The 26376-nt window shown below is 45.2% G+C and overlaps 1 protein-coding gene across 5 annotated transcripts in view; it reads left to right on the forward strand.

Moving 5' to 3' along the window:
• LOC138527241 (uncharacterized) overlaps nucleotides 1-20658 on the forward strand; it is a 381456-nt gene extending 360798 nt beyond the window's left edge. For 4 of the 5 annotated variants that reach the window (XM_069638354.1, XM_069638370.1, XM_069638357.1 and 1 more), the window contains one exon: nucleotides 15243-20657. In XM_069638354.1, the coding sequence (XP_069494455.1) occupies nucleotides 15243-15363 (121 nt within the window). In that variant the 3' untranslated portion in view covers nucleotides 15364-20657. Of the gene's footprint in view, nucleotides 1-15242 lie in introns of all 5 variants that reach the window. The other variant, XM_069638359.1, reaches the window with a different exon arrangement.
• Nucleotides 20659-26376: the final 5718 nt, after the last annotated feature.

Raw genomic sequence — 26376 nt, forward strand, 5'->3', positions numbered from 1 at the left:
TCGTTCTGCTTTAACATGAATTATGCATATAACCCCACACCACCTAATTGGTTGGCATTTATGCTGGTTTCAATATCATCATCGCCTTTAAAACCTATTAACCAACCCCCTGAACTAATACCTCTGCAGTATCGTCCTTCTGATTTGAGCTATCCATCTTTGGAGGAGTGTCCATTCTCTGCCTCCTCCTCCACCCTTTTTTCCCACAAGCATGAAGGTACAGATGTTTGTTGTACTTAATCTGAATCATGCATATACTCACTGTCGGGAGGGGGTCCACAAAGAGGATGAACATAATTTCTTAGGAGAAACAGATTTTATTAAACACACAAAAGTTCTCTCCTCTATCAAACTGAAAAATCTAAAGGGTTAGGATCAAAGTTCCCTCTAATTCTTTCTCCCCCAAGGAGGGAAGATGTGTACATGTGTGCGCATATTACTTTCCATGTGCGCAGCTAACGAGGTAAGCGGTTTTGTGAGCATGCGCCATTAGTGTGCTGTGAGGTCCATGTCATAATGGTGCTTGCTACATGCTGCATAACCATTTCACTGCACCGTGTATGATGTGCTCATGTTGCTTAATCTGCCTTCTGATATTAGTACCTGGATTAATGTGCTGCCCTTTGTATTTTTGAGAGTTGAGATGTTCCCAACCACCATTCTACTGATACACTCCCCCACAAGCGACAACCCTGAAACTGCACTGCGTTCCTCTTCTCCGACTTCTCCCCATGACACACTATTCCCTTTGACACTTTACCTACAGCTCCTCTCTGAATCGACACTCTTCACACAAAAATCCTGCTTCAGTCTTGTTCTTTTGACTCAGCACGTCTGAAAGGGTGGGCTTCCGCATGCAGTGCTTGCTGGGCGCAGGGCATGCAAAAAGACCTATGTGACCTAAAAAAGAGCAATCAAATTTGCTGGGATTGTGGAAAGGAAATCCCCCGACCCACACCATTGCAATTGTTTACAAATTAGTAGAAAATGTCGAACCTACTTCACATTTTCAAAGTTGTTAGCTAAAACATTGCATAACATGTTTAATGGCACTGACTAGAAAATGACTAATATGAAAATGCTTCAGGGTTTGGTTGTGAGGATAACAATGGCTACAATGTCAGTCACTCCATTGGGATCCAAGGGCCATCTCAAGATAATGGGCCTAATTACGAGTCCGGCGGTAGCCGTGCCGGTAAAACTGGCAGGCTGCCGCCGGACCTGTAGTGAATTACCTGTGCCAGACTTGCCGGAATTACCGGGGCATTACATCCCAGGTGGTCTGGTAAATGCGGCGCCAGCAATTCTGTTAATCCCCATTCCCGTGGAGTCCATGGGAATGGGGACTGCGGAAACACCGCCACTGTGTCGTAATGGTGCCGGTGTTTCCGTGCATCTCTGCGTGCGGGTGCTGTTCCTTCCGCCAGGTCAGACGTGGTGGGTGGGACGGCAGCTGCCTGCAGAACTCATAGTTTGCCGGTTCGGAAAACGGTGCCATTACGGTTTTATTGGCAACGTTAATTCCGGACCGGCAAACTTGTAATGAGGGCCAATTTTTTCTTTCCTTAGCTTTCCCTGCACATGATTATATCTGGGTCACATGATAAGACTGGCTGTATACGTGTTCGGTTCCAAATGCAGAGAATTCCAAGATAAATATACATATAGGATAACATTCCTGCAAATAATAGGAAACAATCGACACATAGAAGCCTAGCCCCTGCTTCCACCCACAAAGTTACTCTGATATTTCTGGATCAGCAGTACCGGCAGAGCAGTGACACTGGAAGGAGTTCTAGTAATATTACTGCCAGAACTGCAGAGGAACTTTAATGACAATCGGCCTCATTAGGACCCAGGCGGTAAGGGGTTTACGGCGGCGTAAACAGCGCCGACCCTTACCGCCTTATTCCGAGATCCCTTAGCGCCATGGCGGATTTAACACCTGCTTTTAGCAGGTGTTAAAATCCATGGCGCTAAGGGACCATGTTGTTAATTACGCCACCGTAATTTACGGTGGCGTAATTAACGTCTTCCCCACTCCCATTATGCCCTATGGGGAAAAAATGGGAATGGGGAAGGGTAAATGGGGATTGGGGACTTACCGCCCCGCCAACCTCGGAATGGGGCGGTAAGTCCGCCAACCACCATGGCGTAAACATAGTTTACGCCATGGTGGTAAAGGTACGACCCAGGCGGTAACTTACCGCCTGGGTCGTAATGAGGCCCAGTGTATCTTTTAATTGCCATGAATTACCAGGTGGAAAGAGGTATGAATTACACAAAGGTATCTGTTCTGGAGTTAAATATATTTCCACTAACCCAAAATGTACTCCCAAGGGAAATGTGAATTACCTTTCGCTCCCTGAAAAATCGTGTTACTCCAAACGTCCAAAAGTAGGGAGTAAAATACCCCATGTCAGAATCTTATCCTGAGCCATCCTTGTAACCGATCCTTATGAAATGACTAAGCACAGAACCTGACCAATATTGCCTACCCTTCCTTATCGCAGGTTAAACAAAAAAGTGCCTCACTGAGGTCCCTGGGTGCCTCTTAAAAAATAACCAAAGAGGACTAACTGATGCAGTACTTTCTCGTGTAATTAGGAGGTGTGGGTGTTTGAAGTTTGGAGGCAGCTTGGAGGCAAGTTGGAAAGTGAGGAAGGTGTTTAGAGGAAAAGTCAAAAGGGGAGGAGGTAGGAGATGTGAGGGGAGATATGTTAGGCGGATGTGGAATTAAGACATCGGGAGAAGGTTGGTTGAAGAGAGCAGGAGAAAGTGGTAGGAATCATTAGAAGGAGAGTGGCTGGAGGTATCGGAAGACGTTGGAGGAGAACTTCAGAAGTCTAGCCAGGTCATAGCTAGCAAGATTACGAGGGTACCAGAGCATTCTTTGCCACAGGCAGGGGTTGGGAGGGAAACCCTTATCTGAAGGAATCAAGCCCATGGAAGCAGAAGAAACAAGCACTTGGCATGGTGTCGAGAAGGAGCAGGCTCAGAGCAGGACTAGTGGTGGCAAAGAAGGAAGGCTGGTCCCTTCTGGATGGAGGTAGTAGAGCATCATTAATCCTGCTAATGGAAAATGGGGAAAGCAATCTTAGTTTGCTCAGTCTGAAAAGGAAACTCTGCTTCCACCTTAGGCTCATGGCAGAGACACAGCAACCACTACAGGCACTTCAAAATGCATAAGAGGTGGTCGTATCCCACCAAAAACTAAAGCCAAGCAAAAAAGAATCCCAGAGAGATCAATCGGAGACTGGGTGACAGGGAACTGCCCCACATTTTTTTAACGTTATAAAGAAACACTGGCACTGCTGAGAAGGGACAATCCTAAGCCGTGTTCCTTCTAAACTGTGCGCATGTGTGCTTGCCCAGCTGCCTTGTTGGTGCCCCTCAGATGAGCATTGGAAGCGCACACAGACAATTATCACCACCTTAAGCATTTATAATGTACGCACCACATCAATTTGCTAATTTATATTGACTATGCATAATATTCTGTTGTAGCCTTGTTTACATTAGCACAGCTATGTGAGGGTGACCATGCATGCCTTTTTAATTTTCTGCCTACCTATATTAGGTGGGGACATTTCATGCTGAACTATTCATACTTTACCAGTGCTAACAACCATTAATGGGAGAGCCACATTGCAAAACAATTTGCTTCCCCTGCAAAGGATTATTGGCAAAATCTTTCAGAAATCTGAAATGATTTTTAGTCAATTGGCATCCCTTCCAAGCTTTTAGGTTTGCATTCTGCAAAAACACGAATTAATGCTAAGGTAAATCAGATGTATTCAGTAAACCAATGTTTCACTTAGCACTTGTATGATCCTACTTATCGGTATTAGAGGGAAGGGATCTTGTGATCAATCTTATTTGCCCTGAAAATTAGTTGTGAGTGTGCAGATTCATGACATTTGTTACTGCTCTTTCTAAACTGTGTTTTACTACAACAAACCCTAGAGGGGATTACCTCACATTTATTCATGGAGGCCACCAACTGGCCTTTGGGGTAGAGGTAGAGAGGTGTTAGCCCCAGGAGCACATTCCCCGATGATAAATGCAGATTAGCCACTTTCAAAATCCAAATCAGATATTTTGGAAGGACAGTACAGTACAGTAAATGAAGTATGCTGTTTCTTTGTATGGATGGACAATTACCTCTCGTAACAGTATAGCAAACTGCATCTTCTGTTTCTTTTCTGTGTTCTGCTGAAGGTTTTCAATATAATCGTGTATTCTGTGTCCTAGCATCTTATCCATCTTGTTTAACTCCAAACAGTTACTTACAAAAGGCATATATAGCCCTGTGTGCCTTCCTCTGAGGTTGGTGTTCCTTTGAGGAGTTGCACCTCTGAATGAGTCATGGTCTGTGGTTGGCTAAATCTAATTAGTTCAACGGCGTCTGTGTTGATGTGTTGGCTTTGCCCGAGTTTTTATAAGGCTGATCCACCATCCTGGATATCCCTTTTTCAAGTTGTATGAATGCAACCCTCTGGGCTCCCCGAGGCATAATCCTTCTTAGTGGCCTTGATCCTTTGGGCTCTGAAGAAGAAACAACTGCTGATGTGTAATGAAAAACATCTATAAATGTTGTGTCATTTGCTGCATAAGTGCCCTGAGCTTTTGCTTCAGGGAGAAGAGTACATTTCTTTTTTTAAATTTTTTTATTTATTTAAAATGTTTTGTTTGAATTAACAAACTTTTCATTTGTCCCTACATAGACAATATCCTTCAATTTACTCATCTATGTTTCCTCTCGTAATGTCATTCCAAAATTTGATCACAGTGAATATAAGGCGTTGGTTACTTCCTTCGAGGAGTTCCGCCCATCTTTCCTCTGTTGTCAATTGTTTTTCAGAAATTTTAAAGAAATCTTTGTACAAGTCTCTTTTCTCTTTCAATGCCGGGCATATCATAATCAAATGGAATAAAGTTTCTGGTCTCATTTGTTTGCAGAAGCGACAGATATCCGATTTTTTTATGTGTTTAATCTATCAATGCTTGGTATTCGCAAGTCGGCAATATATTTAACCGAAAACGCAGAAACAAGTCGCGAATACTGCAGCTAGGGAATTGTGCCAAATATTTTGGTAATTGGTTGGTTAAGTGCCCTCACCTCTGTTTCTGCATGCAAGTGTTGTTTGTACTTTTTCTGTACTTCTATTGTTCTTAACCAATCATTCGTTTGTAATTTCCGTTTTGCATATTGTGGTCTATTAAGTAATAATTCCTCTGTGATGTCTTCCGCTCTCATTTTCGCTTTGATTTCATTAGACCATTTTGATAGGGCTGCTATTTGAAGAGGTTCATTTTTTTCTCTTAGAATCTCCAAGGCTGGTATTTCTTCTTCAGACATGATTTTCCTTAACATGTCCATTTGTTTCCACAGTACTATTGATTGTACTGATTGTAAGGCTAGTTCAAATCTTAGTCTGTTCATTGGAAATGTTTTCAGTAAGGCGAGGGTTTTCCTCCAGAATAGTGCTTCATAGTACGGCCATCTCATTATGTTTTGATTAACAATTGTCTCACTTGCATATGTCAGAATTGGGTTTACTTTCTGTTTATACAGCAGAATTGTGGCTTTTAGAGAAAAGGTCCCATATTTTGCATGCAAGAACCGTCCTTGTTTTGCCAAAGAGCTCGCTTTTGCCTCAATGTGATGTTGCCATTCTGCTTCATTTGCTGATGGATTGATTAATGCCCCTAAATATTTGATTGTTTTGGTTGTCAAGATCATTTGGTTTCCTATTTGAATATTCAGATTAGGTTGTTTCTTTGTTTTTAGATTAATCAGTTTCATTATTCTTGTCTTGTCAGTATTGATTTGTAACTTATTGTTCACCATGTACTCTTGTGCTTTATTCACTGTTTGTTGCAATCCTTTTAATGTTTTGTCCAAAATAATATCATCTGCATAGATTAGCGTTTGGATTGTTTCATTGTTAATTTTTTGTGGATTCGCAATGTTGTTTTGTATATTTTCTCCAAAATCATAAGTAAATAGATTATAGAGACATGCGGCCAATGGACAGCCTTGCTTCAGTCCATTTTCCGATGGAATAAATTCGGTCACTCTTCCCTCTTTCGTCAATCGAACACATATAGATGTATTTGAATATAGTTCTTTTATCGGATTCAAAATATTTTGAGGGCAACCCCAATCTCTTAACTTAGCCCATAACAGTTGTCTATTGACTGAATCAAAGGCAGTTCTTAGGTCTATCAAGATGGCATATAGTTGTTGTGATTTAGCCATTGCTTCATATTTCAACATGTTCAGCAGTAGGAGGTTGACATTGGTGCCTAAAAACCTGTTTGTCTTTTTGCTTTTTTGTTGTTATCCTGCGCCCATTGAGTCAGCTTTGTTTGACGGAAACCAGCGAATAGTTTTCCCAATGGGTCCAGTAAGGCTATCAGTCTGTAATTGGCCGGATCTTTTCTATCTCCAGCTTTGAAAATTGGAATCAAGACCGCTGTCGTCCAAGTTTGAGGTATCTCTTTCGTTTTTTCAATTAATCTTAATAGATGGCTCATGAACTTGGCCCACTGGACTGGAGCTGTTTTTAAATCACTATTTGCTAAACCATCAGGTCCTGGAGCTCTCGAGGATTTAAGTAAATTGATGGTACTAATGATGTCTTCATTCTCCCATTTAAGGTCCAAAGGACCATCATCTCTTGGTATAAGCTTCATAGTTGATTGTGCCGTATTATTGTATAATGTTGAGTAGTGCTTCACCCATCTGCTTGCGTCGACTTCTTGGATCATGTTTTGATTAGTCGATGATATGTTCAACATTGACCATAGATTTCGCGTATTTTTTTGTTTAAGTGCTGTCAAGATTGCTTCTGCATCGTTCTGTTTTATCGATGCTTTGATCACTTTCATTTCATTTGAATACTTATTCTTTTCTTTTTTTATTTCCATTTCAAAATTAGGTGCCTTAAGTTTGCGCAATTTTCGTAGAACTTTATAGTGATGTTTCTTTTTTGTTTGGATTTCAATATTGAAGTAATGTGCGTGCATTTGTTGTTGATTCTTCTTTTCAAACTTCTGTTGGTATTTTTCTAGTATCCAACCATAGGCCACTTTTATGTTATCTTGAATTGGTGCATCTTCGAAGATTGCGACTATTTCCACCATATGGTTGTTTTATCCTGAGCCTATTCATCCAATTTGTTAGCTCCAAGTCAGGTAGTATTAGTCGTTGATCAATTCCTGGCTCACTGGCCCATTCGATCTGGATTAAATGGTGATCGCTATCCTGCTGAGATGAATTTCCTGTTGAAGTGGTTAATCTTCTGATTCTTGCTGAGGTAAATATGTAGTCAATAATTGAATTGGAAGTTTCACTTGCCCAAGTTGGTAAAGGTTTACCTTCGGAGTCTGTTGGTTGGGCACTTAAGTCGATGTTCCTCTGTTTCACTTCCCTCATCCATTTTTTTGCTCTGCTCAACAGTAAAGTAGGATCTAACTGTCTACCTTCTTTATCAAATAAATGAAAGTTAAGGTCTCCTACTATAATGAAATCCATTTCGTTGTTAGTGATGGCCACATTGTCAATTTCCTCGTATATTGAATCAATAAATTTCGTCTCCGACATTGCATTTGGGTTCCAATATATATTAAATATGAATATCACATAATTATCCCTGGCAGCAGGTAGCTCGTCCTTGTTGTCTGTTGCAATCTTGATAGTTACATATTGTGCCCACGGTTGTATATTTTTACTTGCTATGATTGTCCATGTGGGGACTATTTTTGTTAATATCAGCATTCCTGCTGCTGGTCTACCCTGTTGTGCTACAATAGCCGGATTCATTAGGGTACTAAACCCATCGCAAACGACTTCATCCTTTAGCCACGTTTCTTGCAAACATATGATATCCAAATTAACCAGGGCTATTGAGTGTTTTTCTAGGAGATGTTTATTTCCTCTTGTATTCCACGATCCCAGTGCTATTCTAGACTTTTGCGCTTCATTCTTTTTTGATTGTTATAAATAAGTTTTCCTTCCAGTTTGTTTAACCATCAAATTTGGTTTCATATGTAGGGTCTCCCGGTAATCACGCCAAATGGGATGATGGAGTGAATCGTCTTCAGACTGCCTCTTGGATCTTAAGTTATTATAATTTTGAGAAGCCTTTGTCCCTTTGCTCTGATCCTCATTGTTAATTGCTTTGTGATTCCTAAAAGGAGCTATGTTTTTTGCTTTTTTTTCTGCGACTGCCCATGTGACGAAGATTTCCTCTATGCCGAATCCTAGTTTCTCAAACTAATTTTTCGTGGCTAGAACCTTTTGCATTATGTCTTGTCTGAAAAAATCAATTTGGACCTCTTCCATATCTTGCTTATTTGGAAAGAGTACTAGGTCTAGATCATCCGATTTTATTTTCTCCACTTGTGGGATTGCTTTAAAGAGCCGTAAAATGTTGGCTCTATTCATTATTACCGGGTCATCTGTATTAGCTGTTGTTGGATATAAAGCTATTCTGTAGGCAGCTGTTGTATCCTGTGGATTTTGGAATTTAGGTCTAATTAAAATTGGACTAGGTTGGGGTGATAGGCTATTATGGGTGCTATCTTCAGATTGCGACTCGCTTGCTAACCACGCTTCATCATTAGAGATAGTAGAATATTCCAACTCGAGGACCGATGTCTCTTCGTCGTGAGAGTCGGTTACAGTTTGATCGTTTGCCGTATCTTGATATTCATCAACGAGGATCAAAGTCGCATCTTGTGAGTTAATTAATATGGAATTATAATCACTCATATCGTCAGCTGTTGATATTTCTATAATTGGAATAGGATTTTCCACTTGGCCAGGTATATTTTTGTTGATTATCTCCAGTAGCGCATCCAATGGTTCATTCATTGCATTCGCATCTACCTTGATAACATCTTTTTGGATTATCGTCTTTTTTGTTTCTTTGCTTTTTTGTTGTATACCTTTTTGTTTGAGAGTAGGCTGATTGTTGTTATTATTAGCCACTTCTGTTAATGTTTTCTGTGTTAACTTTATTTTTCTCAGAAATGCGCGAGATCCATTTTGATTTTTTTTTGTCGTTTTTTTGCCTTTAGGTCTAGTTATCAGGTCTTGTCCTACCATTCCATGCTTTGAGAGATCAAATATATTGAATGGGGTACACACAGGTGGTTCAGTATTGACGGGATGTGAGGATATTGTCAAATTTGTTGGAGACATCGGGATGATTTGCATTTCATATTGTGAACTTTGATTTGCTTTGTCTTCTAATTTGTTTTTCGCTTCAGTTTGCGTATGATTTGTTGCGTATTGTTTATGTTCCAACATGTACGTCTGTTTTTTTTGTTTTTTCTTCCATCAGTTTTTTGGTAATCGTTGACACAGTTTCCAAGAGGTTCTGTTTGTCTTCCCGGTCAACTCTTGCGAGTTCTGCTAATCTTGATTGCCATACTCTAGATGTTTCGGCTTCTTGATTTAGCCACTCCTGAATAGTATTTATAAATGTTTCCACATATGTTTGTTTAGTCATTATCATTGCCAGCAGTGTTGCCTGGTCTTTAGTAGAATCAGCCATATATTCCTGTATCTTTAGGAACGGAATCATTGCACTCGACAAGACTGCTACCAACGTATTTTGTAGATCTAACATGGTCGTTGGGATTCTTTGTTGAGATTCCGATGCCTGGGCTTGGTGTTCCGGTGCTACCTTCACAGGGGGGGCATAAGGTTCTTCTGTCTTGTGGTTATCTACCACTTTATTCAAAAGAGATGTCTTTTTATCATCAAGTGACCTAGATCTTGCTCGTATAATTGGCGTTGAGGTCTTGATGTTTTTTATATTGTTAGGCGTGCTTACCCCATCAAAAGGTTCATTTCTTTTTTCCTGAGACTCCATTATGGCCTCAATCTCGGTGATCGTGCTACAGGTTTGCTGTGATCAATGTTGTGTCTCTGAGCTGGTGTGTATGTAGATTGCCAGTGTAATTTTGCCGCTTTAGCTCGGTCTTGACGCGACGGGGTGCCACAGTATTCTTGTTCACCTAATATCGTCCTCTTTTTATCTTTTGGTTGAATTGGGTGTGCTATCCCATCGGATGGGTTCCTTAGAGCCACGCGTATATCTCTTTGGCTACTATTCATTGGGACGTCGAGGTGTGAGTTCAATGAATAGTTGTTTAGAGGCATAGAAGTGTTTGTTTCCACATGTTTCAAATCATTCAATTTTTGCATCTTGTGTGTGTTAGGTCGCATTAAATCTGTTTGGTGGTTTTCCGTTACATTCTCTATACTCGGTGACTGCTCTTTCGGAGATTGGGGAACAATTTCCTCTGACAGGATTGGGCATGGATTTTTCTTTGGTATTTGTTTGTTACCTTGTGAGGGTATATTTTCTAGTTTGTTATCCTCGTTTGGAATACTTTCCTCAGTTGTCATGTAAGGGGCGGGGTTTTTGGTTATTTGTGCAATGGATTCCCCTAGCTTCCCTTGGAGCCTAGTTCTTGGTTTTTGTGTTTCCATTGTTGTGATCGACACCACACCTGTGGTTTGGTCACCGGAAGGGTTTCTAGTTGTATCGCTCAGTACTTACGCCGCAACCAGCCGCAAACAGCAGACAACAGCGCGCACCCTTTACTCCTCGCGGGCTTCACGCCACAAGGGTCGCGCTGTGCTGAATTTGAATGTCACTTCCTGGGGGTGTGTCTCCAATGTCACGTGACCAATGTCACGTGTCCAAGCAATCACTCGGCCCGCTCGTGTCAAACTGCTATCAGCTCCAGCTGATATGCTGATGGGCTTACGCGAATGGAGCGGGTCGACGGCAATTCACGGTAAGCAAAAGCACCAGCAGGGCACCAGATAGATCCTCCCAGCCGAACAGCAGACAACAGCGCGCACCCTTTACTCCTCGCGGGCTTCACGCCGCAAGGGTCGCGCTGTGCTGAATTTAAATGTCACTTCCTGGGGGTGTGTCTCCAATGTCACGTGTCCAAGCAATCACTCGGCCCGCTTGCGTCAAACTGCTATCAGCTGATATGCTGATAGGCTTACGCGAATGGAGCGGGTCGACGGCAATTCATGGTAAGCAAAAGCACCACCAGGGCACCAGATAGATCCTCCCAGCCGAACAGCAGACAACAGCGCGCACCCTTTACTCCTCGCGGGCTTCACGCCGCAAGGGTCGCGCTGTGCTGAATTTAAATGTCACTTCCTGGGGGTGTGTCTCCAATGTCACGTGACCAATGTCACGTGTCCAAGCAATCACTCGGCCCGCTTGCGTCAAACTGCTATCAGCTCCAGCTGATATGCTGATAGGCTTACGCGAATGGAGCGGGTCGACGGCAATTCACGGTAAGCAAAAGCACCAGCAGGGCACCAGATAGATCCTCCCAGCCGAACAGCAGACAACAGCGCGTGCCCTTTACTCCTCGCGGGCTTCAGAAGAGTGCATTCTTTGTTTATTCAGTGGACACCTTGTGTGATTTTCCAAGGAGTATTCGTTTGATGTCAGGCCAAGTTCACTGAGTGAACCCCATATAAAAGTGAAGTAAGCCACTGAAATCTGGGAGAGCTTTCTGAGTGAGCGACCTAAGACATTGGGCCTCATAACGACCCATGCGGAGGACCATGGTGCTATTAGCACCATGGTCCATGCCGGTGTCCGCCATGGCGGAATGGGAAATTACCACCCCATTCCGAGGTTGGTGGGGCGGTAATTCCCCATGCCGCCATGGCCCTTCCCCATTCCCATTTTTGCCCCATAGGGCCCAATGGGAATGGGGAAGGCACTAATAACGGTACCGCAATTTGCGGTACCGTTATTAGCACCAAAGTCCCTTTGCGGGTCCCTCCTTTAACGGCTGGAAAAACCAGCCGTTAAGGTCGGGTCCTGCAAAGGGACCTCGTAATCAGGCGTTAAGGGTTTAACGGCGCCGACACCTTTTACGGCACCGTTAAACCCTTAACGCCAGGGTCGTAATGAGGGCCATTGTCATGTGTTTCTGTTGCTAGGGAGGATGTCCACTACAGGCATTGAACTCCTTTACTATATGGTCTCTGATGAGTTCAGTGTTCAGCTCTCAAAAGGACAGTGTTTACCAATTCCTCTGTCCCTAGAATATACACAATACTCTTTTTGGGAGATGGGGAAAGCATGATCTAATGATCCCATATTGTTTCAACTTCGATGTATCCGTCATTCGCCCTAAAGCAACAGTGAGCTTAAATGGCCACTTGTGTCGGTCCCCTACTTTATGGCAAGGACAAAGACAATTCTTACCTCCTCTGGGTCCATCATTTGATAACTTCAGGTGGCAGCTTGCCTTCTTAGTTAATCCACTTGATGTTTGCAGAGCCAGGCAAGGATCTTCATCACACCACATAAACCTCAATTTGTTGCAGACACATGTGCTGGTTGGTAAGTATCATCACCGTTATAAACTATTGGACAACCTCTAGAAGCAAAACCACCTAATACACACATCGAAGAACGGGCAGAGTGAGTTACCAATAAAGTGCTTCAAATCCTACTCTCAAACATTTCTGGACTCATTTATGGCCCAAGTTGAGGTCAGTCTGCATATAAAATCCAGATGTCCAAGCCAGGCGGTTCCCTCCAAACTCTTAGGCGTCATGGGTAGTATAGCTCAGTGTCAATGCGCTCGTCTTGGAAGCAAGATGACAGAGCAACACAGGTTTGAATCCCAGGTCCTCACTTAGAAACCTCTTTGGTATTAAGCGCGTTATAGTAAAAACAATTATAATATTATTAGGAGGCCAACTCACGGTGGGAATTTTGTTGCATTTTGTCGTGCCATTTTTAGGGGTGGTGCAGGCCTAGGGTATATTTTTTTATAAATATCAATGGGTAGTTGGATGTTGGAGAAGTGGTGTAAGGAGCAGAAAGGGCTTATGGGGGGCTTGCACCACCGTACTAATGGCACAGAAATGCAGGGAAATGGCCACAGTGAGTTCGCCACTTAAGAGTGGACCCAGATCCTGGCTATAGCTCTAGGGAGCACCAATTCTGGGTCTTGCTCCATTACCAGATCCTGCTCAATCAGGTCTGCATCCTGACTACTAATAAGCAACCAAGCATCGGCAGGGAAAGAGGACAGGTTCTGATAAAGAATCTTCTTCAGGATCTCCATCCAGACGGCACAGAATGGCTCTCAGGAAGGCAGTGGACATTTTACCTTCTGAAAAAACTCTGTCCAGATGTCTTGTCTTCAGACTGGCTGCTTTAAAACCTGGGAAACCAGCCTTATCAGTGGGCCCCTGTTTGCTTGAACAATCTTTACTTATTTAGCAAAGAAAACACTGAAGCACACATTTCTAAATTTGTAGACCTTAAATATCAGATCTGCAAAGAAGAGCCTTCTTTAGTTTCTGGTCATTTATCAGCACACTCTGCTTTGGTCACAGCAGCACTTTGAAAAGGAAGGCCACAGCTCCTCGGTAAAGAAAACTCAGGAAGAAAGTTGTATCAAAATGCCACTCTCTCCGTATTTCAAGTGCATTTTGTTATGGTCTTGTTGCGTTACAATCTGCAGTAGTGGGATACCCTTGACTTCCTTCCTTCGGATGCAGGATAGGATTTTGCTTTCTGGATTTCTGAGGGTAAAGAGACGGCTTTGAAACACTTAAAGTAAAGCAAGGCATGACCAATACCACATCAAGAGTGGTGAACTCTGCTTTAGAGCCTTAGAAAGGAAAGGCCATGCCTGGCTGGGAATTTCTTCATTGCAGCGGGAACTAAAGATAAGCTCTCTGCACTTCCTGTCGATGGTAAGACCCCTTTTCCATTCAACTACGGTGGTTTTGCAGAAATGCTTCACTGAGATATTTACTGCAACATCTTTCATTTCGGTTTCTACCCCCTCCTTGAACTGTCAAAGAACGGTAAATAGCAAAGGCTTCATCCACCAGCTGCGTGTCGGAGAAACGCTGGTTCCTTTCTCGCTTCATTTCACGTTTCTTTGAAAGGTTACCATAAGCTTACAGCAGTACAGTTTGCAACACTAGCCAATATACCTTAGAAAAGGAAACATACAAAATCAAATGCTAAGAATGTTAGATCGTTTTACAACTACACACGATACACTGCAATGCAAATGTCATTAGAATGCATAACCCTTTACTCGGAAAATAATAGTATTTAAACAGAATTAAAACTGGTTTGTAATAATAGTTTCTGTAAAGTGCAAGTGACAAGGTTATGTAACCTGCGTCCCTCTTTATGTTTTGAACTGACTTCTCGGGTCTCACTTAGTTAACTGTGCTGGGTAGGGCTTGTGGGATCTGTAGTCCAAAATCTCTAAAGAACCAAAGGTTGCACACTTCCTGCTCTTCCTGTAGAAAGGGGCGCATCCTTGGACCACGATGTTCATGACCCTGGATGGCATATGCTGCCATACCCTCGCTCAACGATCATCTATTATTTAACCAAGTTGACAGAATGTCTTAGAAAAGACCAGCTGCCTTAATGGCGATCCCGGTTCTCTTACTTCTTGCTCTCCCTCCTTCACAAGGCAAGCCTATGGTGCGCTCAACCCTACTGGAAAAAGGGAAACGACCCTATGGAACATGGTATGGTTGTTGACTCTGTACTGTGACTTTAGTGCAGGCAACTCCCAAGCAGGATGTGGAAGAGGAAGAGCAAGAACTATGGAAACCCAATCGCCATCAAAGAAATGTCTATTTATTTGCCGATTTAAAGGTCATCATTTCTTTTTTTGTTCTTTTGTGAGGCAGATATGGCTGTCAGTACAATGCGCACTTTGTCGGGTGGTTATCACCAGTGTTAACCCCGTAGGTTGTTAGAATGGTAGTCACTAAATAGACCATGTTCGTGTTCAGGTCAATTATGCATACTAACCACCCCAACTATGCAGCTAATAACAAAATTAAATAAATGCATAGTGTGCCATTTTTTGCAATGGTTACTGTTTAAGAACAGTTGATATACTTTAATGCATTGGAATGGGTTCAGCCTAGAACCAGTGTTAGAGGCAGAATAAGCAAGAAATATAGGTAGCTCTTCTGCCGCTGTCACGAAATAAACCCTCCCCCGTATAAACTCTTCCCCCGGAGACTTTTATTTAAGAATGACTTGAATTCAGTGTTACAATGTTGCAGTCCTTATTTTTGTAAATGCAGCTCAAGCAGGAAGATCGATATTTCTGTCTAGACAAATGTAAAATTAGTTTTCTGAATTCTACTGATGGAAATCATGTGCGTCTCTTTTCAGGTCTGAAAAAATGTTGCATTGCTCATCAAGTGGCGCTGGTCCTGCTACTCCACCACTGCAAGCGCTGAGCTGCAACCAAGGAAAGGCGGAACGGACGCTGAGCAAAGGAGACTCGTTTTAGCAGGACATTGCAGGCCGCTGCATTATCCCCTGGCGGCTGGCTGCCTGGCCTCTTCCCAGAACTGCTAGGGCTGAACTGCAACCGAGGAAAGGTGGAACGGACACTGAGCAAACGAGACTCGTTTTAACAGGACATTGCAGGCCGCTGCATTATCCCCTGGCGGCTGGTTGCCGGGCCTCTTCCCAGAACTGCTGGGGCTGAACTGCAACCGAGGAAAGGTGGAACGGACACTGAGCAAACGAGACTCGTTTTAGCAGGACATTGCAGGCCGCTGCATTATCCCCTGGCGGCTGGCTGCCGGGCCTCTTCCCTGAACTGCTAGGTCTGAACTGCAACCGAGGAAAGGCGGAACGGACACTGAGCAAAGGAGACTCGTTTTAGCAGGACATTGCAGGCCGCTGCATTATCCCCTGGCGGCTGGCTGCCGGGCCTCTTCCCAGAACTGCTAGGGCTGAACTGCAACCGAGGAAAGGTGGAACGGACACTGAGCAAATGAGACTCGTTTTAACAGGACATTGCAGGCCGCTGCATTATCCCCTGGCGGCTGGTTGCCGGGCCTCTTCCCAGAACTGCTGGGGCTGAACTGCAACCGAGGAAAGGTGGAACGGACACTGAGCAAACCAGACTCGTTTTAGCAGGACATTGCAGGCCGCTGCATTATCCCCTGGCGGCTGGCTGCCGGGCCTCTTCCCTGAACTGCTAGGTCTTAACTGCAACCGAGGAAAGGCGGAACGGACACTGAGCAAAGGAGACTCGTTTTAGCAGGACATTGCAGGCCGCTGCATTATCCCCTGGCGGCTGGCTGCCGGGCCTCTTCCCAGAACTGCTAGGGCTGAACTGCAACCGAGGAAAGGTGGAACGGACACTGAGCAAACGAGACTCGTTTTAGCAGGACATTGCAGGCCGCTGCATTATCCCCTGGCGGCTGGTTGCCAGGCCTCTTCCCAGAACTGCTAGCGCGAAGCTCACTGATTCTCACGTCACTGCAATGTGAGGTGTCAGGGATAGTCTTGTATACAATGAAAAGCAACATTTTACTCTGGGTCATGTTCAGATTTCAGTGGAGGGTTTTCTGGGCCCAGTTTCAACCCTTCTTTTGAACAGCATTGCTGCAATATTCCTGGTGGTTCTTCTCGTATCCACCACCAGGAAGCTGTACTTTCAACTGAATTATGGGATAAAGCTACCATCCTCTAAAAAGTAAAGGAATTTCTAGGGAAGTGAATGCTTAATGCATTTTCTAATGGTGCAAGATCAAGCTGATAGTAGACATAAGAAAGTCTGCTGCAAGTGCACATCTTCAAAGAACGTATGTATTACTGTGGACTATATCAGGCTCCATGCTTGACAACACCAGTGTCATTGAGGATATTGCTGCAGTGGTTGCATATCAGCACTTTTAGACATGGGTGCCCCAGACAACAGTTCAAATTGTGGCCATGTTGTTGGGAGTGAAGCAGGCTGCAATCTGTTTTATTATATATGTGACCTCTAAATACCTATCGAGCCCCAGCAGCCTTTTCAAAGGCAGATGCTGCATCACGGTGTCTGAGGCACTTTGGCAGAAGTGCTAACTCCAGTGCTGTGTAGTATGATTTGGGAAGACTTTGTACAGAGCTGGTTTCTGCAATCACCTATTTTGAACATATGATGACATTTATAAGCACATTCATCAGATCACTGGATCAATCCCTTGGAAATACGCTTGCATCATCTCTTATGTTCCAAAGCCCTCAGAGAATCCTTGATAAACTTCTTACAGGGCTTTAAAGCTGAAACGCTTACTCAGTGAAACGAATGTCCCCCACACATTAACATTCAGACAAAATTCTTATCAGTATTATATTAAAGATGCTCAGTATATGTATGATGTATCTAAATAGTATCATGAACTGTTTTAGCCTCCTTCCCATCGTAGGAAAGCACTTGGGGGACTTTCTGGGGTCTGCCACTCGGTTTGCTTGTGACAGTCTGGTGGAGTTGTTTTCTGTACTGAACTATCCATTGGATGTTTTCCCAGTCCTTCGTGTGGGCAACCACAACACAGGGCCAACAAAATAGCAGGATGCCTTTCCCTGGAATCCCAAAACAAGCATGCAAAAAGATCCCCCAGCTTACAACAGTCTTGCAATCCGGGCTCCCTCTTGGCAGCCCTTGCAAGAGTTTTGTCACTCCCATTCTAGAGTGTTCAAGTGTCCCTGGGGTTCTTTCCTTATGTCTGACAGCTTCTAGTTCTTCTTCCCAACATCCCGATCTGGGAAGAGGAAGGGTTACTCTTCTGTCTAGAGGGCCTATCACTGGTTCTCATACCCCCACCCAATGCTGTCTATCTGCCGTTCACCTCTGTAACCATCTTCTCCCTTAATAATCCACCTCTACTTACTTCCTTCTTCTGCTGAAGCTCACTCTCGGCTCCTACCACCTCCTACCTGCATTGCCACCACCAGTACTTGAAGTGTATGAAAAGAAGTATTGGAACTATGTTCCCTACTGACCTTCCCCCACTCCCCACAAACCACATTGCCACACCCCCTCATACGCGCAATACAAACCCCCAAACACATGCACCTGCTGTTTAAGGAAACGTTCAGTGCAGTGCACTGAAAGTGCAAGTTACAACTTCTTCCTCCACTTTTATTTTAAAACAGAACCATTCCGGAATGGTTTCTTTGTAAAGAAAAATTACAGGAACAGTAAAACTCAATTAAAAGAAGTATAGGAGCAACGCTCCCAACCACTCCTGTCCACTGTCTACCACTCTAGCCCACCAGGCATATAACTTACCTGGGCACCTTACCTCTCTGTCCTAGCCTTCCCAGGCTTGTCCACCTCTTCTCCTGTTCCTCCTCTATCTCTGCCACCTTCTCTTTTTGGTCTATCACGACCTCCTCCTTTTGGGATCTTCCCACTTTTCTTTCTCTCTCCCTCTCTCTCCCCCTTCTCTTTCTCTTTCTCTCTCCTCTCTCTCTCTCTCCCTCTCTCTCTCCTCCCTCTCCACTGCCTCCTGTTGTCACACCAACTTTTTCTGTTATCATCTTGCCATCTCTCCCTCTACAATATCTTCTCCCCACTCAACCTGATATCTCAACCTTTCTCCTCTGCTTGATGCATCCAAACACATTTTCCCTTTCTCCTATTTGCCCCATGTACCCCAGCCTTTTCCACGTCACCTTTGTCATTCCTGCACCGTTCACCGCAATAGTGCCAATTCTCTGCACCTCCAATATCTCCAGACTCCCACACCCTTCTGCCATATCCTGTTCCTTTTACAGGAGCCCGTTCCATATATGCCAGACCTCCTGTCTGTCCATTAGCAGGTGTGTGCGCTTTGCGAGTAGAGAAAGTGACTGGTTTATTTGTCTCTTGGGGCAGTTCTCCGACTGTGTTGCCTACTTCTCCCCCTTTCATATATATCTATGTGACAGACCGGTATCTGGAGCATATACAAACTAGGAATCATTGCACATGCAGGTGGGCCTGAGGGACATGCAGGGGGGGGGCTGAGCGCTCTGCCAGCAAAGGCGTTTCTAGGGGGCGGGGGTTAAGCAGGCTATAGCCCCTGGTCTATAGATGGTGACGACGAAAAGTAAGAACAAAATGGAGAAGGCACCCCGATAACCGGGACAGGGTCCCACTCCTCCCTCCTCCCTGGGTAGGGGAGGGATAAGTCCAAGCGCGCCAAAGCGCTTGGAAAGCCCACGAAGGGCAACAAAAGGAAGGGGCGGGCCAAGCCCCATATAAGCGGCGGGCGTCCTGCTGCAGGGAATTACAGTCTTCAGCAGAAGGAAGCCCGCCGCAGCAGAAGAGGATTTTTGTTTTGCACCCACCCACCTGGCATTAGGGACAGCTACGGCGAGGCTTGGCCGTTGACATCGCGGGACGGCGAGCCTGTGTTTTGGGTACCAGTGACAAGAAACAGACTCCGAATGAGCCATTGCAAAGCCGTAAGGGTTGTCGCTCTTCTCAGACCAGCGCCTCTTGGGAGCCTAAGCGGCAGGGGCGTCTGGTAGTAGGAATGAGGGCTCAGCTTCCCCCAGTAAACAACGCTCTCTCAGTCCAGAAACACCTGCAGGGGCTGGCGGGTCTCAGACATGAGGGGCTGGGGGAGTTGTGCCTAATATGGAATTTGTTGGGAAAAGGGGGAAGCAGGTTTTTGACAAGGAGCAGTCGCTGCACCTTCAGAACTATTTTTACAATTGTTTACTGTGTTTCTTATTATGTGTGAAAATAAATCTGCAGCCTTTTTATGCCAAAGGACAACGTCTCCTTCTGCACCTTACTGGTGGGAAAAGGTAGGGGCCAAGAGCATGTGCAATGATAATGTATGTTGGTATAGTTGGCTCCTCCCTGAAAGCCCTTCTTCTCCATTCCCACCAGGCTCTCCTTCTCTACCTCTCCCCCATGCACTGCCCCCTTCACCTCCCTCCTTCCCTCCCCACCTCCTGATGACCATAGTGGATGCTGTAACCACCCAAGGGCGTTAAGACCTCTGGGATCTCCCCCCCATCCCCTTTTCCCTCCCCCCCTCGAGTAAATTGTTCTGTATACTGTACCACTGGTTTGTTTCAAGTTTGTAAATAGGCTTCTGTCTTTTTTGTACTGTTGTTATAATGTAAAGCGCTTTGGAGTAAAGTGCTATATAAACTCCATAAACATAGTAATGGACAAACACCCAGGTTATGGTTGTAGCCCCAGATAGATTCTCAGGAGCTACAACAAAAAGGCTAGCTAGCCCCCGGTCCTGACAGTTCCGACATTAGCGTAACCCCGGGTCTTTTCCAGACCTAGCAACACCAATGTCTGCCAATCTGCTTGGTGTGCGAGTTCTTGTACTCACAGGCTGGTTTCCCTTCATGCGGTACTCGAGAACCAGGTTTGCCAGTTTGAATAATTGTTTTCCACAAGGTATGTTAGCCCACATGCTCTGGTCTGACATCGCCCTGCTGCTCAAGTTGTACTGGTGATATAGAAGTCTGTAAAAGGGACGGAGCGTGTTGGTGTTGCCCAGTGGCAAGTGCCTACCACATGACGAGGTGTGGATTGAGTGGATCACAGTAGCCTCGACGCACCATCTCTGGGTTCTGCATCAGTCATCAGGTGTCTAGGAACCAGGCAGGGACCTTCCTTACACTACCCAACATCACTTGGTTCCCGTCCAGCATCACCTCAATCTTGGCATGCTGCCTATTGAGTGACCTTTTCAGACAAACCTTTTCCACATCAAACGAATGTCTTCCAGATAGGGAAGACTATGCCATCTTAGCTGCCCGTCACCTCTCAGAGATACAGCGCCCAGAGGGATGCCCTGCAAGATAACTACACGCAGCGCTTCCCAGTGGCGATTACGTCATCAGATGCTACTGAGCAAAACTGCTTAAAATAAATAAATGTGGACAGTTTTGGCATATGTGTTTGGCACGTTGGATTTTATATTTCGCAAGCATACAGCATTCCTCCAATGGGAGAGGATACAAGAAGGTGAGATGATGAGAGCCCAAAAAAAATTCAAGAGAAAGCAAGGACAACGCAGCAGGACCATGATGCAGAATTATAGCAGAGCTGTTGTACCATAGAGGGTATTCCAAGGCCAAAAATAAAGTCTCAAGTGCCCCCTTTACTTATACATTTTTCCAGAAAACTGGCATATAAAAAGGAAACGGTAGTACTCTTAGTGGTTTGCCTGGTTGTATACGAATTGCTCGAACTACAATTGTTCGAATTACAATTGACCTTTGCACAATTGACCGAATTGTGAAGGTCAATTGTTACATATATGCGGGGGAATCATAACAATGGCAATGCCAACAGTTTGGACTTTTGTCCTAATTCTGGTCAATCACAGATGGATGAAATCCTTATTCCACAACAATGAGATTCAGACCTGTGACATATAGATTGCAGTCTGTGCTTAGTCAGCAGCATTCACTCAACCCAGCCATCTATCCCAGCTAGCAAAAGTAAGTACATAAACATGAACACGCATCAACTTTGATAACAATTTAACAGGACCTCAGTGCAAAGAACACATGCAAGGACACATATTACTTAAAAATCTAGTGGCTGAAAGAGCACTTGGTTAAGACATTTTGATTACAGCAACTGCTCCTCTATATGAACAAGTATGCTGTTCACTCTTTGAAGTGTGCCTAGAAATAACACTGGCAGGTCATATACAACACAAAGTTTGATGTTACTGCACGACAGAGATAGATCAAAATGATCCCAGAAGAATGCGCTTTTGGCAGGGAGGGGAACGTTGTGGATGGGAACGACAAAAGAGCTTGTCATGACTATGGGAGGTCAATGGATGGGTAAACAAAATACCTACATGCTATGTGTCCAGACCAGCAATGCACATGCAATTGAAACAGTATCAAAAAAAGCTTCTACGTACATGTTGACCGATTATTATGGAAAGAAATGTATGGTCAACTAAAATCAAAGTCAGACAAAATCCCTTGTCTTTTACATGGGTTGTAATAGGGTTAAAGCCCCAAATATTACATTCCATTCTCTGCTTAGTGCATTTGGAAAGAAACAGCGTTTGAGGGCACGTTTTTAGCAGCCATTGTGGGCATTCTTGTTAGACACACACTGAAGGCACCCACGCCGTTCTAGCCACACATACATTATTTTGGGGAACCTACTATCCTTGCGAGCTCATACTTTGAAAAGTCTTTCTTCTGCATTACACGTTTTTGAAAGCGTGAGCTCACAAAGCAGTACACCCACATGTCTGGGTGTGTCCGGCTATCATTTTCCCCTGAAATACCCCATCGCCTAGTTTCCAAATTCATTTTTAAACACAGGGTCGTGCTCACGTCACTAGGAATGGTTAAATGAACGACATGTGCAAGAATTAAACAGAATTAAACAGTGAGCACGTATATTTACTGATAACAAGTGAGAAGGATACAACACATCTCTGTGGCCAGTATTTGGGGGGTCCCTGTATTGTAAAGGTAAATGTTGCTGTGAGTAAGATTTTGCATACAGAGCCAGGATATCTTCGTTCAAATCTGAGCTTCCCATTTGAGAAACCATGTGATCCTGGGCAAATCACTCCTCTCCCTGGCCCTTTCTCCTTTGACAAGCAGCACACTTTCACTCAGTGATGACTTCTTATAGGTCTAGTCAAAAATGTGCATCTACACCCAGGCTCTTTGAAACACTGCTATTTAATAAATGCACATCCTATGTCGTACAAGCATTCATTGTTAACAACTAATCAGAATAGTGCTTTATCCATTGTCCATACACATGAGCACTCTGCATGCTTTTACATTGGTGAATGGTGTGCCTTATTTAACGGGCAAGCATTGGGGTATTTTGCTACTTAACTTCAATCCGAGTCAGCAGGACACCCTTTTTGAAATGCTAAGTATGTCTCTTGGTTGGTCCCACATGCTAGCATGTATGCATACGGATTCCAAAGGAATACGAGCAAAACATATTTTAGTGAATATTTTAGTGAATTGTAGTGCTTGATGCCAAAATCCCCAGACTTCTAAGCGCTATACTAAAGGACATGCATAGTGCTTATAAATCAAGTGGCTAAAGGCAGACCAGGGTAAGACATTTTTTTTATCACAACAGTAGTGCATTTACAGCTCCAAGAAGTCATTGCAACTCAGAAGACTGCTTTTAAACAAAATCTTTCAGGCACTTCAAGCACAACGTTTGATAGGAAGGTTTGTAAAGCTAGCTCATAGAGATCACAGGAGGGTGTGTTTTGGGTGGGGAGGGGCAGGAAGTGGGTGGGAATGGCCATAGGGATCAGCATGGCAAGTCAGTGGGTGAGTAAATAACCAAACAACACCTATAGTTTTGTGTCCTTTCCCATATGCCATTTCTCCCTAGCTGTACTCCAGTGCAATAATTTCAGCTTACTGTTGGCACAGCGCCACCTAATAGCAAAACTAAAAATGGGGGGATATAACAAACAAGGGCACGAAAGAGCCTGTTAAAGCTTGGTCAGCTATTCAGTTGTAGTGAAATTAACGCAAATGTAGTATTTTTACACCGTTGTAAACTTGAAATAAGCTTATAGCCTCTTGTCTCTAAACAAAATACCGTGGTCTCTGGTCATTATTTAAAGATCGGGAGGTTAGGTTTATGTTGCTCAACAGCACTGACTGTTCCGATGTGGGACGGCCAAGCGCCACGGTTATGGTGTTGGCCACAGTGCTACCTAAGGCAGCCCAGACAGGAGCCAAAAACAAATATGTGCCAAGGCCCGAGGGCAGACATGGGAAGCCGCTTACAGAACCGGAAAGGGGTGGCTATTAGAGGGTCCCGTGGCGCCAAGCAGGGTTTAGAAATGGTAGCCGGAAACAGTGCGTCCTAGCTGGCTCATCAGGCCATTATTTATTAAGAGACGGGAGCCAGTTAGGGGGTGGCAGGTCAGCAGAAGCAGGTGGTGCGAAGCCAAGGTTCACAGTCTTTCTTAGCAACGCTCTTGTGAGAAATGTACCCAACCGCAACGCTTTCAGTCTGAAGGTTCCGAGTCAGGGGCGGCATTAGCAAGCCATTGCTGGGATTTCAATATGGTTTCTTCTTTACTTCTGTCACGGGAGGATCATCGGCCTGACCATCAAATTGAAAATACAAAGGGGGCGGATGCCCACCCTTTATGCCGTTGGAGCACACGCACACTGCAAGAAAAGCAAGGTGCAGCATGGCAACGCCAACACTGGAAGACCATGCTGTACACAAGTGTCTCAGTGGCATTAACTTTACAAGGACTACCGCCCTTTTGTGCCTCTAACCGTGGCAGTAGGCGTCTCGCCAGCTGTCCGTGTGTCCTTTAAAGTATTGATGCCCGTTTGCATTCTTGTAACACCTTGCTTAGCGCCGACACCCTCAGTGGGGTGGCACGGTGACAGCCCTTGTTGCTCCCAAAGCCCCCCCCCCAGCTTTCATTCCACATTCCGTCTCTCACTCCTGCCCAGCTACCCTCCTCCCAAAGCAACCCAACCCCCCTCCACCCAAAGGATAGGCAGAGACCAGTAGGATGAGTGGGAGAAAAAATTGCCACAGCAAACTTTATTACACATAAAGTCAGGAGTTAGCTTACAGGTGTTCCGTTCACGCTCAGGATTTTCAGCGCTGAGAGCAAGCAACTTCCCCCCCCCCCGCCCCTCCGGGTCCTTGGGGGACCCGACGCTGGCGCCCAGTCCCTTCCTCAGCAGTCCCTCTCTACCCTTTGGCCATTTCTTTATTTTGCAATTTTTCTTTTCATTTTCTTTCCCCAACGCTATTTAAGTGCAATTGTATTCCGTGCTTTACTTTCTTTCCATTCTCCATTTCCGCTTAGGCTCCTTCTAAAGGATGCGTTCCGGTCTCCTTTCCCCTTTTTTGCTCCCTTTCCCCTGGATTCCCTCTTCCCGCTTCCCCAGGTTGGCTTATTGATCATAGTTAACTTTCCCTTCCCAAACAGGTCTTCCTCCAGCCCATCATGCCAGGGAGCCCCTCTCCCCCCTTCGGTCAAGACCCCGATCAGCCCTAGCTCTCCCTGCCGCCTTAGCTGTCCCATCCCCTCCGGCCCCCATCGCGCCCTCCTGTTCTAGAGAACCCCATCCATCAAGCGCTACCTATCCCGCCGAGCCCAGCATCCTTCTTATCCCCATCCTCTTCCCCTGCCTTTCGCTAAGGAGGGGTCCACCCCAACTAACCCCCCTGCTCCTGCTGGCCCCTACCCCCCGCACTCCAAGGCCCCCCCTCCCCCAGTTTCTTTAGATCTCTTTAAGCTGCCAATCACAAAGAGCCCCCCTTCTCTTGAGCCCCCCCCTATCATTCCCCAATCTCCCAGGGGCCCCCCCTTCCCCTCAGTTACCAACGTACTTGCCGGAGCCCTGTTTACAGTGCAAACTTTTCAATTCACCCCCCCTTGCTGACTTCATTGTTACTTTCCAATTTTCAGTTTCCAACGATGCACTTCCCATTTCCCCCACCCACTTTTGGAGTTGGAAAGGTCTTCCAAGCCCCCTAACCCTCCCCATTAACGTGGGCCTCCCCTGAGTCTAATACTCCTGGGCGCCGTTCTTGATAAACTGATGGCTGTGCAGTTCCCCTTGTGGTCTCCGCCAGTACTTTCTAAAGGGAACACCAGGTAACATCCGCTGGGCTTGTCCGCCAAAGACCAGTCGCTGCGACCGGTGTCACCGCCATGACTCACAGCGGGCCACCGGCCGTAGTGAGTTCCCCCCTCATGCACCTGGTCGCCTTAGCTCAGGAATCCCCAGTTAAACTATCAATGCGCCTTTCACCCCTTTCACTCCGTCCGCAACAGGCACGCAGGCCCTCCGGCTGACAACCGGTGGCGTGATGACTTGTGTTGCAGCCTTCCCCGCTGGAGCTTCTCCTGACTGTTTGCAGCTTACATGGGCTCCCCTGCAGGAGGGCCAACTGACCTGGCAGCGGCGTGCCGAAAGAGGTCTTCCCTTGACCGTTCCGTTCCATAACTGGAGACCCCCCCCCTCCCAGATTTAGGTGGGAGGGAGCGTTTTGGGCCCCTAAAGGCTTCCTTCATTTGCAAAAACCCAAATCGACACTCACCCCTGCCCCCCCCCCGCCGCTGTTCAATTGCAGCCCATCCCCTGCAGAGCATCCTTTAGGTTGTACACCATCAACCTTACCCCCACTTCGGATAAGTGAACTTTGTCCTCCCCGAAGCAACCCGCAGTTTTCGAACTAATCAGGCATGCTTGACCCATCCAGAGCCCCTGCTGATTAGGAATTTCCCCAGTTTGACGAACCACGCCAACTACGATAAGTAATGCACTTTTGTAAAATCTTTATTTTTTTACCATTATTATTGTCTACATTCCCATCTAGTAATGATTGCTGATAAAATTGAGTTCCGGCTGAGCCCTTGTGCCCCTTAAAAGAGAATTGTCCTGTAGGCCCCATACTTTCGATTGTTCGTGCCTTGACCTCCCTTGCGGCTGCCACTTCTATTGTCAGTCCGGGTTGATCCCCCTTCTCCTAGCCACTAATCCCCCACCTGCTTGT

Source organism: Ambystoma mexicanum, chromosome 1q (genome assembly GCF_040938575.1).
Source record: "Ambystoma mexicanum isolate Mex_15411 chromosome 1q, UKY_AmexF1_1, whole genome shotgun sequence".
NCBI lineage: Eukaryota > Metazoa > Chordata > Amphibia > Caudata > Ambystomatidae > Ambystoma > Ambystoma mexicanum.